General features: G+C 40.4%; 1 protein-coding gene across 1 annotated transcript in view; it reads right to left on the reverse strand.

The window, feature by feature from the left end:
• The window catches only part of ATP6V1C2 (ATPase H+ transporting V1 subunit C2), a 462,596-nt gene that overhangs the window by 142,691 nt on the left and 304,471 nt on the right, over positions 1-15,434 (reverse strand). The window contains exons 7-8 of the mRNA XM_069605972.1: positions 10,835-10,933; positions 10,673-10,741 (exon numbers count right to left, since the gene is read on the reverse strand). Coding sequence (XP_069462073.1) covers positions 10,673-10,741; positions 10,835-10,933 — 168 coding nt within the window. The remainder of the gene's footprint in view (positions 1-10,672; positions 10,742-10,834; positions 10,934-15,434) is intronic.

The following is a 15,434-nucleotide window of genomic DNA, read 5'->3' on the forward strand; positions in this document are numbered from 1 at the left end:
GTGTTCTTCAACCAGGAAGATTTCTATGTGAAGTTCATCGATAATTTTAATGGAAATAACCTGCGTGTGCAGTTAGCACGTGTTTCCTCTTTCTTCAAGGATTCAAAGACTCAAGATAATTATAAATAGTTTGAAAAGTTTTGAAATGACAAGAAAGAACATTTTAAAGACAATCTAATTGAACTACAAGTGCATGTTGGAAAAAAGACAAACAAAGAACTAAAACTTCCAGTCTTGCCTAATGTAAGAAGTTGCTGGGAATTTCAAGTATCGCAAGTAAGAGAGATTTTCAGCTTCTTATCCGCTTCTCTAAGAAATTTCAAGAGAAGAACCAGGTAGGATTCTCAATTATTAGTTAAGGATTAATGTCTTCCCATTCATAAGGTTAAGTAAGTGAATTAAGGAAGTGTATATGTTATTCTTTATCCTCTGCAGGTTCAGCACTGATTAGCCTTGACGCAGTCTGCCTGGTGTTGTTTTGTTGTCCCATTCCCCCTTTCCCTTTGGGGTGTAGTTTACAGAGCTGTATTAAAAACTAGTTCTGGGAAATACATCTCAGGGGGATTGTCGGGGGTTCAGCAGCTTCCGCGGATACAGGACCTCTCAGCCTGACAGAATGAAAGGCCAATAATTTAGTCCGCCCGAGCTGTCATGAACCCCGACGAATCCATGGAGATGTTAGGATCTTTGATTAGGGAGTTACGGGAGGAGTTGAAAATTTCCCGGGAAGAAAATGCCTTACTTAGTCAAAAGGTAGATGACTTAAGTGTTAAAGTTACACAAATTCAACAGAGGGGAGAAAGGAGAGAGGATGAGGTTTCAGGGGGTGCAGGTTCTCCACCTGAGTTAGAAAGAGAAGATCAGTTACCACACATACAACGGGCGCCTTCAGTGGCAGAAGGGGTAAGGAGTATAATTATGCCAGTTCCTTTGGCGCCCCCAGAACGTTATCATGGGGATTCCACGAGATTTAGGGTGTTCTTAACACAATGTGAATTACATTTTATGAGTAGACCAGAATTATTTCCATCGGATGCTTCTAAGATAACATTTATGTTGTCATATCTTTCTGGGGAGGCATCTGCTTGGGCTGGGTTGTTGGTGAGTCAAAAGAGTGCGGTTTTAGAAAATTATACCAGTTTTTTAGAGATATTCCGAAAAATGTTTGATAGAAGACAGTTATCTCTGGAAGTAGATGGTGAACTTTTAGAATTAAAACAAGGTAATAGAGACTTGATTGCTTATATAACACAATTTAAGTCCCTTGTGTTAGAAAGCAAGTGGCCCGAGGTTAAACAGGCCTCGTTGTTTTATCGGGGCCTTAGAGATGAGTTAAAGGATGCTTTGTCTGGAGTAGTTGAACGCCCTCCTACTTGTGAAGGTCTGATTGATTTGGTTATTCAATTGGACTTCCGTTTGAGTGAAAGGAAGGCAGAGAGACGTCATGGTCAGAGTGATGTAAAGTCTATACTTAGAGTAGATAGACCTAAAATAGAGAGTAAACCCAAAGGGAATAATTCATCTCCAAGAATCAGAGGCCCGTTAACAGTGGAGGAAAAGACTAGGAGGAGAGATAATAATCTGTGTTTATACTGTGGAAGAGGTGGGCACTTTTTAGGAAACTGTCCTTACACTCCCAAGAAGACTTCTTCCTCAGCAATCAAGGTACAACAGATCGCTAATACGGTGCAGACAGCGGTTCCTCATATAACCATAAATGTATCCTTATTTTTTGATTTGGAGTGTAAGGGAAATGGTCCTGTAATGATTGACTCGGGTGCGACTGGGAATTTCATGGATTGGGGTCTGGCCAAATCGTTGGGAATTCCAATTATTCTGAAGGAGGTTGTAGAGCAGGCTAGGGCTGTTGATGGTACATGTTTATCTTCTGGTCCTATTACTCACAGAACTGGTTCTTTAACTTTGGAGTTATCAGGAGGTCACAAAGAGATAATTTCGTTTGAGTTAATTGATGCCCCTTTGTTGAAGATTATCTTGGGCATGCCTTGGCTTACTCTCCATAATCCCCTAATTGATTGGAGTGCTAGGACAATTGACATGCAATCCGATTATTGTAAAGAGAATTGCTTTTCAGGAAGTCTCTTAGAGGAAGAGGTAAAACAAAGTAATTCCGTGTCTAGTTTTCTGGCTGAGACTGGAATTGGAGGTCATGATGTGGGAGCTGTAGTGGGTCAACTTCCCCAGTGTTACAAAGATTTCTGGGACGTATTTGATGAGAAAGTGGCAGGAGAATTACCACCCCATAGATCCTTTGATTGTAAAATTGAACTGGAGCCAGGAACAATTTTGCCTAGTAGTAGGGTATATGCTCTTACTGAGAAAGAGAATGATTATTTAAAAGAATATTTGTCAGAAAATTTGGCCAAAGGATTTATTCGTCATTCTAAGTCACCTGCGGCCTCTCCTTTATTTTTTGTACCAAAACCGGATGGCTCGCTTAGAACTTGCATAGATTATCGAGCAGTTAACAAAGTCACTATTAAGAACCGGTATCCTCTTCCTCTCATCTCAGAAATGCTTAATCAAATACAAGGAGCAAATATTTTCTCAAAATTAGATCTGAGAGGAGCTTACCATCTTGTACGTGTGCAGGAAGGGGACGAATGGAAGACAGCGTTTAAGACCAGATTTGGGCTGTTTGAATATCAAGTTATGCCATTCGGTCTATGTAATGCTCCAGCGGCTTTCCAATTTTTCATTGATGAGGTTTTTAGAGAATACTTGGATATTTTTGTTGTCGTTTATATCGATGATATTTTGATTTTCTCTTCTGACCTAGATCAACATCAGAAACATGTGCGCTTGGTGTTACAAAAGTTGCGAGAAAATCATTTGTTTGCCAAATTGGAAAAAAGTCAATTCCATACCGATTCTGTGGAGTTTTTAGGTTTTATAATTTCACCTAAGGGTTTAGAAATGAATCCTAAAAAAGTGCAAGCCGTTCTTGAATGGCCCCCTCCTACTAAGGTTAAGGAAATACAAAGTTTCTTAGGATTTGCCAATTTTTATAGGAGATTTATTGAAGGTTTTTCTCGGCTGGTTGCTCCTATAACGAGGCTTTTGAAAAAAGGAGTGAAATTTGACTGGGACCTTGAAGCAGAAAAGGCTTTTCAAGAGTTAAAACAAAGATTTACTTCTAGTCCAATTCTAATTCATCCAGATCTTTCCAAACCTTTTTTTTTGGAGGCGGATGCTTCAAATTTAGCGTTGGGGGCGGTGCTTTCTCAAAGGAATGAAACTACTGGTCAAATACATCCAGTTGCATTCTTTTCTAGAAAGTTTTCTGCTGCTGAAGTGAACTACACAATTGCTGATCGGGAACTGTTAGCAATAAAGTCCGCTTTTGAAGAATGGAGACATTTTCTTAAAGGAGCAAGACATACAGTAACGGTCCTTACTGATCATCGAAATTTATTGTTTTTAAAATCTGCAAGAACTTTGTCTTCACGCCAACTTCGTTGGTCTTTGTTCTTTGCAGATTATGATTTCATTGTGACTTTTAAACCCGGAAGTCAAAACAAAAAAGCTGATGCGTTATCTCGCCAATTTCCTGGAAGTGAAGACAAAGAGATTATAGAACCAGAACCTATAATTGCTCCAGAACGTTTTTTGTTAGCTGGAGCCATTAAAGAAATTGATTTTTTGAATGAAGTTCGTCAAAATATGTCCTTGCAGAAGATGGAGGAGTGGGTGAGACTGGATCCAGCTAGAAAGTTGAAAGACAATCTTCCTTTTTTTGATAACAAGCTTTATGTACCTACTGATGAGTTGAGAGAAAAGGTTTTGAGAAATTGTCATGAATCCATTTTAGCAGGACATCCTGGGTTCAGAAAAACTCTGGAACTGGTTCGAAGGAATTTTTGGTGGGAAAAAATTTGCCAAGACACCTTGAATTTTGTTAAAACTTGTGTAGTCTGTGCACAAGAGAAAAGTCAAGTTGGGAAGCCGCATGGTTTATTGGAGCCATTACCTGTTCCTCCTCGTCCTTGGCACACAATTTCTATGGATTTCATAGTTGATCTCCCTCAAAATAAGGGTTGTACTACCATTCTTGTTGTGGTCGATCTTCTTACTAAAGAAGCACATTTTTTACCAATAGAGGGAGAGGTTACCGCGGAAAAACTGGCTCATAGTTTTTTGCAAGGTGTAGTTAGACTACATGGACTCCCAAGTCAAGTTATCTCTGACAGGGGATCTCAATTTATTTCAAAATTCTGGAGGGCCTTCTGTAAGAAACTTGGAGTGGAAGTTAGTTTGACTTCTGGGTATCATCCGGAAAGTAATGGACAAGTGGAGAGAGTAAATCAAGAATTGGAGAAATTTTTAAGGTGTTATTTACAAGCTAGAGAGGAATGGGTGGATTTGGTGTGGTTGGCAGAATTCTCTTACAACAATTGTGGAAAAGATGCTACTTCTATGTCCCCTTTCTTGTTGGGTCGTGGGTTTCATCCTCGTTTTCTGAGTTTTGAGGTGTTGGAGGAAGATTCAGGGAATCCTAGAGTGGAAGATCGTTTGTTGATAATGAAAAATAACTTGGATAGAGCAAAAAAGGTTCTGGGAGAAAATAAGTTGAAATATAAGAGATATGCCGATTTGAGAAGAAAAACTGGACCTGAATATAAGGTGGGAGACTTAGTTTGGCTTTCTACCCGATACCTGAAAATTAAGGGGAAGAATAAGTTCAGTCCAAGATTTGTGGGCCCTTTTGAGGTAGAGAAAATCATCAACCCTGTGGCAGTAGGATTGAAATTACCCAAGCAGTTGAAGGTACATCCTACTTTTCATGTTAGTCTTTTAAAACCAGTTTGTTCAGGAACTAGATTCAGAACACCACCTTCCCCTGTGATTTTGGAGGATTCATCTGAGGAATTTGTGGTTAAACAAATTTTGGATTCTAGGAAAGTGAGGGGAAGGTTGCAGTATTTGATTGATTGGGAGGGATATGGACCGGAGGAACGATCTTGGGAAGATTCAGTTGATGTACATGCCCCCCGTTTAGTGGCTAAGTTTCATGCTAAAAACCCACACAAGATAGGCCCAGAGACTGGGCATTAGGAGGGGGGTACTGTCAGGTTTCCTTCTCTTATTCAAGTATCCTTTGTATTATTATCCTTTTCAGATTAGCTTTGTGTGGGTGGGAAGTTTTCCATTATAGTTGGTTAGGCCTTAACTTGTTGATTCAGAATCCTGGTTCTGACCCAAGGCAAGATGGAGCCTCACAGTGACAGCTCTGATTGGCTAGAAGACAATGCTGAACAACAATGAACATTCTAAACTGTCACTCTGTGCCTTTCATCATCAAAACCCCATCTGAGAGGACGTGTTCAGTGGCTGCTCCTGCTTTAGTATTAGGCCTGGTGGATTTTATCCTTCAGATCTCAGCAGTTGAGCGGCTACTTTCTTGGGGGTTCAGGAGAAGTCTTCAGCTGGCAGGAATTCGTTTTGAAGATAGGAAAAGCAGGAAATCTTTGTGAATTCGCTCAGGAGATAAGTGACTTTATTTCTACTGTAAATCTGTTCATCTTAATAACATTCTCCTTGAAAATTCGTTAAAAGTAGTGTTTCTACTAAAACTATTGAACTATCGGAGTGCGCTTGTGTTTCCAGTGCGGTGTTCCTTAGCGCGAGATTTTGACTGTCGCGTGCGTATTCAAGTGAGCGCATGCTTTCTAGCGTGTGTATTCCGAGCGCGAGTGGAGGTTGGTCTCGTGCCATTTTAAACGCGCGTGTTTTATTGCGCGGGTGATCCTTTGCGCGAAAAGCTATACGCTGCGTGAGAACTACAAAGCGCGTGTGAAATACAAAGCGCGTGTGAAATACAAAGCGCGTGTGAAATACAAAGCGCGTGTGATTTTTAGCGCGGGTGTACAAAGCGCGTGTGAAATACAAAGCGCGTGTGAAATACAAAGCGCGTGTGATTTTTAGCGCAGGTGTACAAAGCGCGTGTGAAATACAAAGCGCGTGTGATTTTTAGCGCGGGTGTACAAAGCGCGAGAATCTGTTCGTCGCGTGCCATATGAGTGCGCGTGTGTTTTTTCCATCGCGAGTGATTTTGCACATGAGAATCACTTTGTTGCGTTTGAACTCAATAGCGCGGGTGTTCTTATTTCGCGTGTCTCGCAGGAGAACATTATTGCGCGTGTGGACTATTGCGCGTGTGAATTATTGCGCGTGTGGACAATTGCGCGTGTGAATTATTGCGCGTGTGGATTTTTTGCGCGTGTGGATTATTTTGATCGCGCGTCTTCATCCGTTTGTGCGTGTTCTTCAACCAGGAAGATTTCTATGTGAAGTTCATCGATAATTTTAATGGAAATAACCTGCGTGTGCAGTTAGCACGTGTTTCCTCTTTCTTCAAGGATTCAAAGACTCAAGATAATTATAAATAGTTTGAAAAGTTTTGAAATGACAAGAAAGAACATTTTAAAGACAATCTAATTGAACTACCAGTGCATGTTGGAAAAAAGACAAACAAAGAACTAAAACTTCCAGTCTTGCCTAATGTAAGAAGTTGCTGGGAATTTCAAGTATCGCAAGTAAGAGAGATTTTCAGCTTCTTATCCGCTTCTCTAAGAAATTTCAAGAGAAGAACCAGGTAGGATTCTCAATTATTAGTTAAGGATTAATGTCTTCCCATTCATAAGGTTAAGTAAGTGAATTAAGGAAGTGTATATGTTATTCTTTATCCTCTGCAGGTTCAGCACTGATTAGCCTTGACGCAGTCTGCCTGGTGTTGTTTTGTTGTCCCATTCCCCCTTTCCCTTTGGGGTGTAGTTTACAGAGCTGTATTGAAAACTAGTTCTGCGAAATACATCTCAGGGGGATTGTCGGGGGTTCAGCAGCTTCCGCGGATGCAGGACCTCTCAGCCTGACAGCTATGTAGAATAAAAGGCACCTTCCAGGCACACAGCATGCGACTAGAGCTTGTGGATCCAGATGCCCTGAAATGTAACAACAACCCAAAAAACCTCAATTGCTCACAACAATCATATTTAGTGATTGATGGGTTACGTAAACAGCAAGTGGCAGGAAACAATGCTCAGCTGCCTATCAGAAGGCCTCCTAGGATACGAAGAAGTGGTGGCATTCATGAGAAGACATAAATGGACAAAGCACGTCACAAAATTTACATGGATTGCAGCGATGGAAAAGCCAGTGAAAGTGCACCGAGAGGAGAGCTATGATTTAGGCTTCCGCAGTGAAGGAACTGTCTTTATCAGCTCCAAGGAGCGATGGAACAAGACATTGTTGATTCCAGACTTGAAAGGGGGCACATCGCCAGTGATGGACAACAACTGGGTCTGTGGCCAACAAGCATACTTGCACCTCCCATTATCATGGAGGGGCTAATGGGTCTGGCCATGCTGCACTCACTGCTACTGGTAGCCCCAGAAGAACACTTAAAAGCGTCGCCAATACCTGACACAACACCAACAGTTTCCCCAGCGTTCGGAGGACAGAACCCAATCCCACCACCAGCATTTCGCATCCTACCCAGGAAGAGCCAATATGATAAACTGCGAAGGAAGAAGAAAGCATCAAACTATCTATCAAAGGACTCACTGGCACTGCTTGGGGAAATACATGAAGAATACTGATTGTTCAGCTCTGCTGAAACTTTTACCGGCTTGCTCTTGCTACCCAGTGTACAGGCAGCAGCTAATGCAAAATGGCTGCAGAAAGTACTCTGGGAACTGGTCCAGTTGGCAAATAGCACCAAGCATGGGTTCAACATCATAAAGGTTGAGATAAAGGTCCAGCTGCGTGCTCTAAGGTTGATAACGATGCAGAAGTGCTATGTCCTAGATATGCTGATGACAATGGAAGGAGGTGTGTGCCAAAAAATAGGGGATTCATGTTGCACATTCGTGCCTCCCGAAAATGCAGAGAATGGATCGTTGTCTCACATAATAGCGGCAGTACATAGCCCGGGAGTGCGCATGAAAAAAGAAGCTGGTATCCAAGGGGAAGATTGGTTCGACATCGCATTCGGTTGGGCTCCAACCTGGTTAGGAGCCCTTGTGAAGATGCTGGTACCTGACATTGTGTTCATCCTGGTTCTTTTCTGCACATGCCAAATGGGACTCCGGTATTGTGTCAAAGCAGTGCCTAGTAGAGCAATGATGATGGGATCAATTGGTGTTTCAAAGGTACCTCGTAATACCAAGGAAACTGAAATACAAACTGACAATGCCATCCCCCAAATGCTCCTTATTTACTATGGAGATGAAGTAGATCACTTATACCACACCATCATTGTCTCACCCCCTGACCCTGAAAATTATAAAGAAGTTTGGGTAGATTTAGCTGGTAATGGGGGATGTATTTACATGACATGCACCCCTGAAAAATATGCGCAAGCAGGAGAAAGCCTGCGGGGCATATATAGGACATGGATGCCAATAAGGGAACACCACCATATGAAGCTGCAGTAAGAAGGGAAAATGACCACAACTATGCAAAGGAATTAGTTACTGTAGAAATAACAAAAGTGGGCAATGTTGGGAAGAAAATTAACCTCCCTCAACCCCCTATGTGCTTTAGAGTGAGGTGAACCCCAAAGATACGCTTGCGATGTGCCAGGGGCCAAGGGGCGTGCCAAGAAACCCTGCACGGACACAATATTCCATGAAATACAGATGTATAGACTTAGTGAGCGCATATAAATAAGCGTCTTTTTTTTTAGTAATGATAGAAATATGCACCCTGCATGGCCGTGCGGTAAAAAGAGGCCCAACAAAGGAACCTGAACAGGCCCAAGAATTGTTGCTAGAGAGACCCACGCTGCTTACTCCCATAGAAACTTTCCTTTGTTCCATAATTGTTGTGAATACATGTTATCCCAAGAAGGAATGCACCAGGGAAGGCTGCAAGACAGTACCAGGCCAAAAGCAGACCTCCGACACCCACCTAGGCTGCCATGAGTTAGGACATCAGCAACTGCCCGAGTCAATACCCCTGTATTATGCAATAGTAAGTGACCTCAGACCACCAACCATACACCCAGTGGTCATAAAATATCTAAAGAAACACAACCAGTTCAACTTATTTCATAATGACAAACTTTGTAATATGATGTACAGGGAGGAATACATTATAGTCCAAAGCAAGGGCGGAAACTGTGGGTGCAGATAGTGTGACATGGAATGAGAAAAGAATGTGGGGGTCTGCATGATCTTAAGCCTCCCCCTATGCCAGTTCTAGAGCTTCTGAGGCGACTGCCATAATGACAGAATAGCACTGTCTTATAATAGTAACTAATGAGGAACGTGAACTTCATTCTCTGGAGACAATGACCCCAGCTGACCCTACGTGATCAAAGAGGGACGGATGGGGCTGGGACCTAAAGCAGCCTGGTACCCCCTATGGAGCAGGCCGCCCATGTATAGGGTCTCGCCAGCCAGCCACACAGGTTTTACTGTATATGTGACATCATTAGTGACAATGTTTTTCCTTATAACCTTCTGCTTGTACTATTTCTTGGCAGAATCTTCTTGAGCAGCAGAGTTCTTTGCTGGCATACATGTTTTTTGTATGATTAAAATGTGTTATCCTTGCAGAATCTCTTGACCTTTTTATCCCTAGCGGGTTGTATTTTTGCTGGCATGAGCGTTTGTGGCCGTGCCTTCATTTTCAACACTGGGGTAGACAGGGGTTTACTCTCTAAGATTAGAGTTTGAACTTTTTGTTGGCCAAAACCTTTGGAAATCTAGGTTGTAGACTGGTATGTCTCAAGAGAGACAAGTACATATCCAGACTAGAAAGAAGTTGTTACACACCTGGCCTTGTGCACAGTTTGTTTTAGAATATATCCTATTTTATTATATCCCCTTTAAGTGTTATTCTAACCTAGTGACCTTTTACTGCACCTACTAATAAAAGAGTTGTGTGTGTTATTTACCCATCCTCAACACAAATGTCAAAGCACTACATTCATGTGCACGACCTCAACCCGTAATGTCCGACCACCAACAGCTCTGATTCTCTGTTCCTTGAAGAGATTGGGCACTGAGCCTGTGAATTAAACAGTGAAATGTGTTGATCTCAAGAGCTATCCCCATACCGCAAGAGACCATTTTGCTTTCAGCTCTGTACTAATTTACTTCTGCTTATCCACGTTCAAGGGGGCCATATTTCAAGGACTGCAAATGCCCACAATACTGTTTGGCGCACTGAACCCTAAGGACTGTATGGGCTAGAGACATCCCCGTTAGGTATTTAGGTGTGGTTGTTTCATTCCACGTTGATAAATTGCATGTTCTACTCTCTGAAAAGGAATTACACTCTTGTGCCAAGAAATGAAGTGGTGAGTAAGTATGCCACAAGGGTCTTCTATGTTTCTCAGTCTTTTTCAGTCCTAAACAATTGAGTGGAGGCACTTAGTAATTCCTTTGAGTGTGTCATTCTCATAATAAGCAAGTCTGGCTATCCTATGTTTCACAGAGAGTGTTTGATGGTAACATTGGCATTCTCCATTAGAATCGGAGAAGGAATGTTGTATAGTAAATATTTTATACAATGTGCCTCACCTATTTCAAACACAAATCAGTTTCTTGTAGTTTTAAACTCTGCTTTTAAACTATGCTTCTCACACATGTAACAGTTTACATTTGAGACAGTTTAAGGGAAATATTTTTCAAATGGTACTTACTTAGTTGAGCGCGGGACCACCATGTCGGAGAGAGATTCATAGGTTTTCTGCCATGCAGCATAGCTATTTCTATAGGAAAGAGAATTTAAAAAACTCAGTATTAAAAGAGTGTCATTGTTTTCCTTTTATATTGTTGTTTTAGTTTTAAAAAATAAATCTTACTTTGGAACTACAACCAGAAGAGTTATTAGATATTCTGAATCCAACACAAAGTCTTCTTTTTTTACTATATCTGCTAATGTCCGTGTCATGAGGTTACCCCTAAGGTAAACAAGCAAAAATCAAATGGAAAAATGTTAGTCAAAGAATTTTACCCATTCATGTATACATAATGAGGCCAAGTACTATATGGATCATAATATTGTTTCTTGAAAACGCATGAGGATGCAACCAGCAGCTTTATTGTACACCAATTTCCAAAGCACTTCTCAGACTATTTTGTACATATTGATTGTGATGGAAGTCTCATTTTTCAAGTTGAGGCTTTCACACATTTTGTAGTTGCTGATTGTGGACTGATACCTATGCCCATCCCTCTGTGTGAAAGGTTCCTAGGTTATTTATTGGGTACCATGGCTTGCTTTGCCTCCATAATGCATACATCATTTTAATGTATTTATTTAGTCACTTAAGATATGTATATCTCCCAATTACTTATAACAGGCAAACAGTGCAAAACATATCGATCTGTAGTGGTTGATAAGAGGAGAATGCATGAATAATGATTGCTAAATGATAATTAACGTGAATATGTGTTTAATAAAGTCACTGGAAACACAACGAGACATCTGGAGAACTAAAGAATTTAACAAAGACGTTTACCAAATAAAGGCCTGTTCAGGGGAGCAAGAGGACAAACATGTTGTGAGACCAAAATAAAGTGAAACAAAAGAAAGAAGTCACTACATGTGGTAGGGTGACTCGCAGCCTAAATTAAGTGACCCCATAGTAAGTGCAACTTAATTAGAAAGTAGAGAAGGAGGCAGACTGTGGTTTAAACATACTGCTTATTTGCAGGTAGGAAAACACGTACATCATTATTTGAAGGGATTGGAAGCAGGACATGAGGCTCATAAGAACCCAACAAAATATTGCCTCTATAGGTATACATTTGTATTGTTGTAATTGCCTTTGGGCAGTGATTCCACAGTAGAGCAGCTTTAGGGGAATGAGATTATTTGCACACAGATGGGGAGGAGATAAAATGGAAATGACATATTGATGACGCATTTATTGAAAAGGAAAGTGTTCAATCCTTATTGAAGATGATAAAGGATGGGACAAGACAGAGATTGGTGGGCAGTGCGTTCCATAATCTTTGAGCGCAATGTAGTAACACTTGGGAGAAATTGGGAGGCGTGGAATATTTACGTAATATTAGAATAAGAATAGAGTTAAAAAATGGTATTTATTTTTCTGTTTGCCAGGTGATCTGAGAAGGTTTGTTTGGTCTCTGACCACAGTGGTTATTGTCTCTGCCCATTTCAGAACTAGGTTAAGTTCCCAGAAATAGGTGAATGATTTCTGTAAAGGTCTGGTTGTGGACAAATAACTCAGGAGCCTCATGTTATAGTTACATATTTTTGTTACAGTTGGCAGGTCACACATTTCAGAATAAAACATTGGGAGATTACACCAAGCACACCATCTCATCTAGCACTTCGTGTAGGATGTTTTCATCGAGCGGCAACTAGTTTGGGGGAATTTTCCAACCACCCAAAATCGGGCACGCACAATTTCCATTTATTTAATACAATTCTTTTTATGGACCTTGAACCCCTAATTTAAAAATATTGATTACCTATCGCTTTCCTCCCCTTTCGGGAAAAGAAGCACTAAGGGTTTCACATAAGGTCTATTTAATAATAAAATGTAAATAATTGAACCAGTTTAAATATACACAAATTATACATCTGTAAAATTCCAATGTCTATAGGGACGTCAATGAAGAATAATCAATGCACTAGTCGCATCACTTTTCTATGCTACGTTGACATCAATATGGACTTTTGTAACACACACATCAGCATGTATACATTTACTTACCCTGAGTGCACATGCACCATGGATTGAAAAATGCATAAGGGTCCAGGATAAGGCTTTCATTTCTTAAAAACCAAATTAAATCATAATATCCCTTACTATCTAAATCTCTCTACTTCCCCTTTATTGAAAATAGATACCTGTCCCCTTACTCAGTAGACATTCCAGAATTTCAAACAGCATTCTAGAAAACTCAATTAAAAAAGCAAACTGCTTAACACTCCTGCATGTCAACCACTTACAAAATGAAAGCGTATGTTTCCTAAATTCCCTTCAGTGGTGTTTCTATTGCATTACCATGTATAAGTAATCATTTCTCATTTTTTAATGAGAAACTTAAAGATGGGAAAATGGATAACAGTTGATCACCCTTTCCCCTTTGACTTGAATGATTCAGCACCAGTAACAACTCTGGTGATGTAATTTTTCTAGGTATGTGCACAGTGAGCCATCCTTTTACTCCCAGAATACTTCTTCTGTGCTTGATCATTACACAGACGAGGAGGCAAAGGATCTCCCAGTATACACACCATTCAATCTTTTCTATCAAATCTATAATTTTAGAAGCACATACACTTCTGAAATAGGTATTAGTTTCTCAGGATGTATAGTCAATGTATCTACCACACCCTCTAAGTACATTCAAAGGACAGTGGCTTGGGTTTAATCTATTCCCTTTTAGAATATATTTCCCCTCAGAATAATATTTCCCCTTGGAATTATACTATCATGGGAATTTCTTTTGGCTGTCTCCCAGACAGGTGAGAATCCTCTTTAACCCCCCCCCCCCTTCTAGGAACAGGTGGCCATCCGTCAGCAAGTTGAGATCAGCTTCCCTCCACAGTCTGCCTCCCATCTTTCTGTTTTTGGCATGTCTGATGTCTCTTCCATTGAAGAAGGCCTGGATCTTTAACTCGTAGTAGGCCTCTCTTACAGTGTGCTCCTTGTAATCCCAAAATGGGTCCAAAAGAAAGCAATCTATTCCAATTTACTTTCTGTTTTTATCAATTCTCCTTTTTCTCCTTCTTCCCTTCCATCATCCAGCCATTCAGTGAGTAAATAAGTGAGTGCATCTCACCAAAATCTAAGTACTTGGATTTTTATAGAGCAGAAACCACTTACTTAAGAGGTGTGCATAATTTGTCAAATCTAATTTGGTCAATGTATGTGATTGGACAGAGCAGCAAAAGTGACATCACACTAAACCATCCCCTCTGTGCTCATTGGGCATATTAAAGAAGAGGGCAGTCTAACGATTGCAACTTTTACTTCCAATTTCCCTCCCATTTGATGTGATGTCTACATTAAACAATTGTAGCTTTCTGGAACAGCATGCTCCTCACATCAAGTTACTAATCGGTTCATCAGATTACTCTCACCTAGACGAATCAAATAATGTGACTATTGTCTCGGCCCGATATATGGTGGATGAATTACAGATTTTTACATTTCTACCTCTGAAACATTTATAAAAAATATTTCCATCTCAGAATAATGGGCCCTCTGATATGGACGCAAACATATATGAATCAAAGGGGCCCACCATTTCTGCACAAAATATGCACATTCGCCTAAATTACATAATGAAACTAACATACAAAATAATTTTACATTCAACTGGTCGAGCTTTTCCCCCAAGAACATTTTTTTGCGTTAGGCCCTTTTAAAAGAAATTAACTCTTTATGACATTTCGATTAAAAGTTACAAGCAATAAAGTGAATACAAATGTAAAATTCAGATAGACATTTTTTTTCTTATTTCCAAAATATTACATGGCATCTCCAGTTTCTCTGCCTGTTATCAGAGCATCTGGTATTAGTTCATTTGAGCACAGGTCTGGGGGCATTTATGGCTCCTGAGAATGCTGGTCATCATGGCAGGGCCATTTACGATTCAGTCCCACCCCCTTTCAGTGATTGCCAGACTTTTCTATCACTTGAGGCAGACTCCCGGTCTCTCAAAGTGTGACGTGTTTCCTTCTAGAAGGGCCTGGCTGATCTAGATATCAGATTATTTGAGAGGGGGCCCCCACTCACCCCTTCCCATAGCAGAAACATTGTATTTTGAAGGGGCTTTAGCTTAAGCTCAGAGACAGATGGAATTTGTAAATAAGTACCATTTGTTTTGCTCTGTAAATCCTGGTTTCCTGAGAACCAACTCGAGGCACAATCATCAGCTTTTATGGCCAGCTTCAAAAGCCCTGAGTTTAATTTCCTTGGAGCAAGCCATCACCCCTTGTCCTGTAGCTGGTTGGGGGAGGTTTGCTATTTTAGCTTCTTGGCCCAAGGGTGATCTTTGATTCAGAAGTGCAGCCTTTCTTTCTTTTCTTCATTACAATTGTCACCTTAAACAGAACAACATTATAACATTTTCTCAATCAAACTTCCATCTATATTTGTTTTTTATTCTATGTAGTTTTAATGTTTTTATACTGATTCTTAGTCCTATAAGGAAATAATAAACACCAGCAGTCCTCTTGATTTTTGCTCTGCTACGAAATGTTGTGCTTTTTATACCAGATTTGACTGTTTTTCCATTTCCAGTTGCTGCATACTTTCTGTTAACTGCAAAGAAATATGTTTGTGCCTGTCATTTACTTTAAATATATGCTCTGGTTGTATATGGGCTGCTAATGCTGCACATTCCCTTACATGTGGCATTTTACATATATCTTGAGCAGGCTGCAGCTCACATGTTTGTTATTAAAGTGGCACTTTT

The sequence above is a fragment of the Ambystoma mexicanum genome, chromosome 4p (genome assembly GCF_040938575.1).
Source record: "Ambystoma mexicanum isolate Mex_15411 chromosome 4p, UKY_AmexF1_1, whole genome shotgun sequence".
NCBI lineage: Eukaryota > Metazoa > Chordata > Amphibia > Caudata > Ambystomatidae > Ambystoma > Ambystoma mexicanum.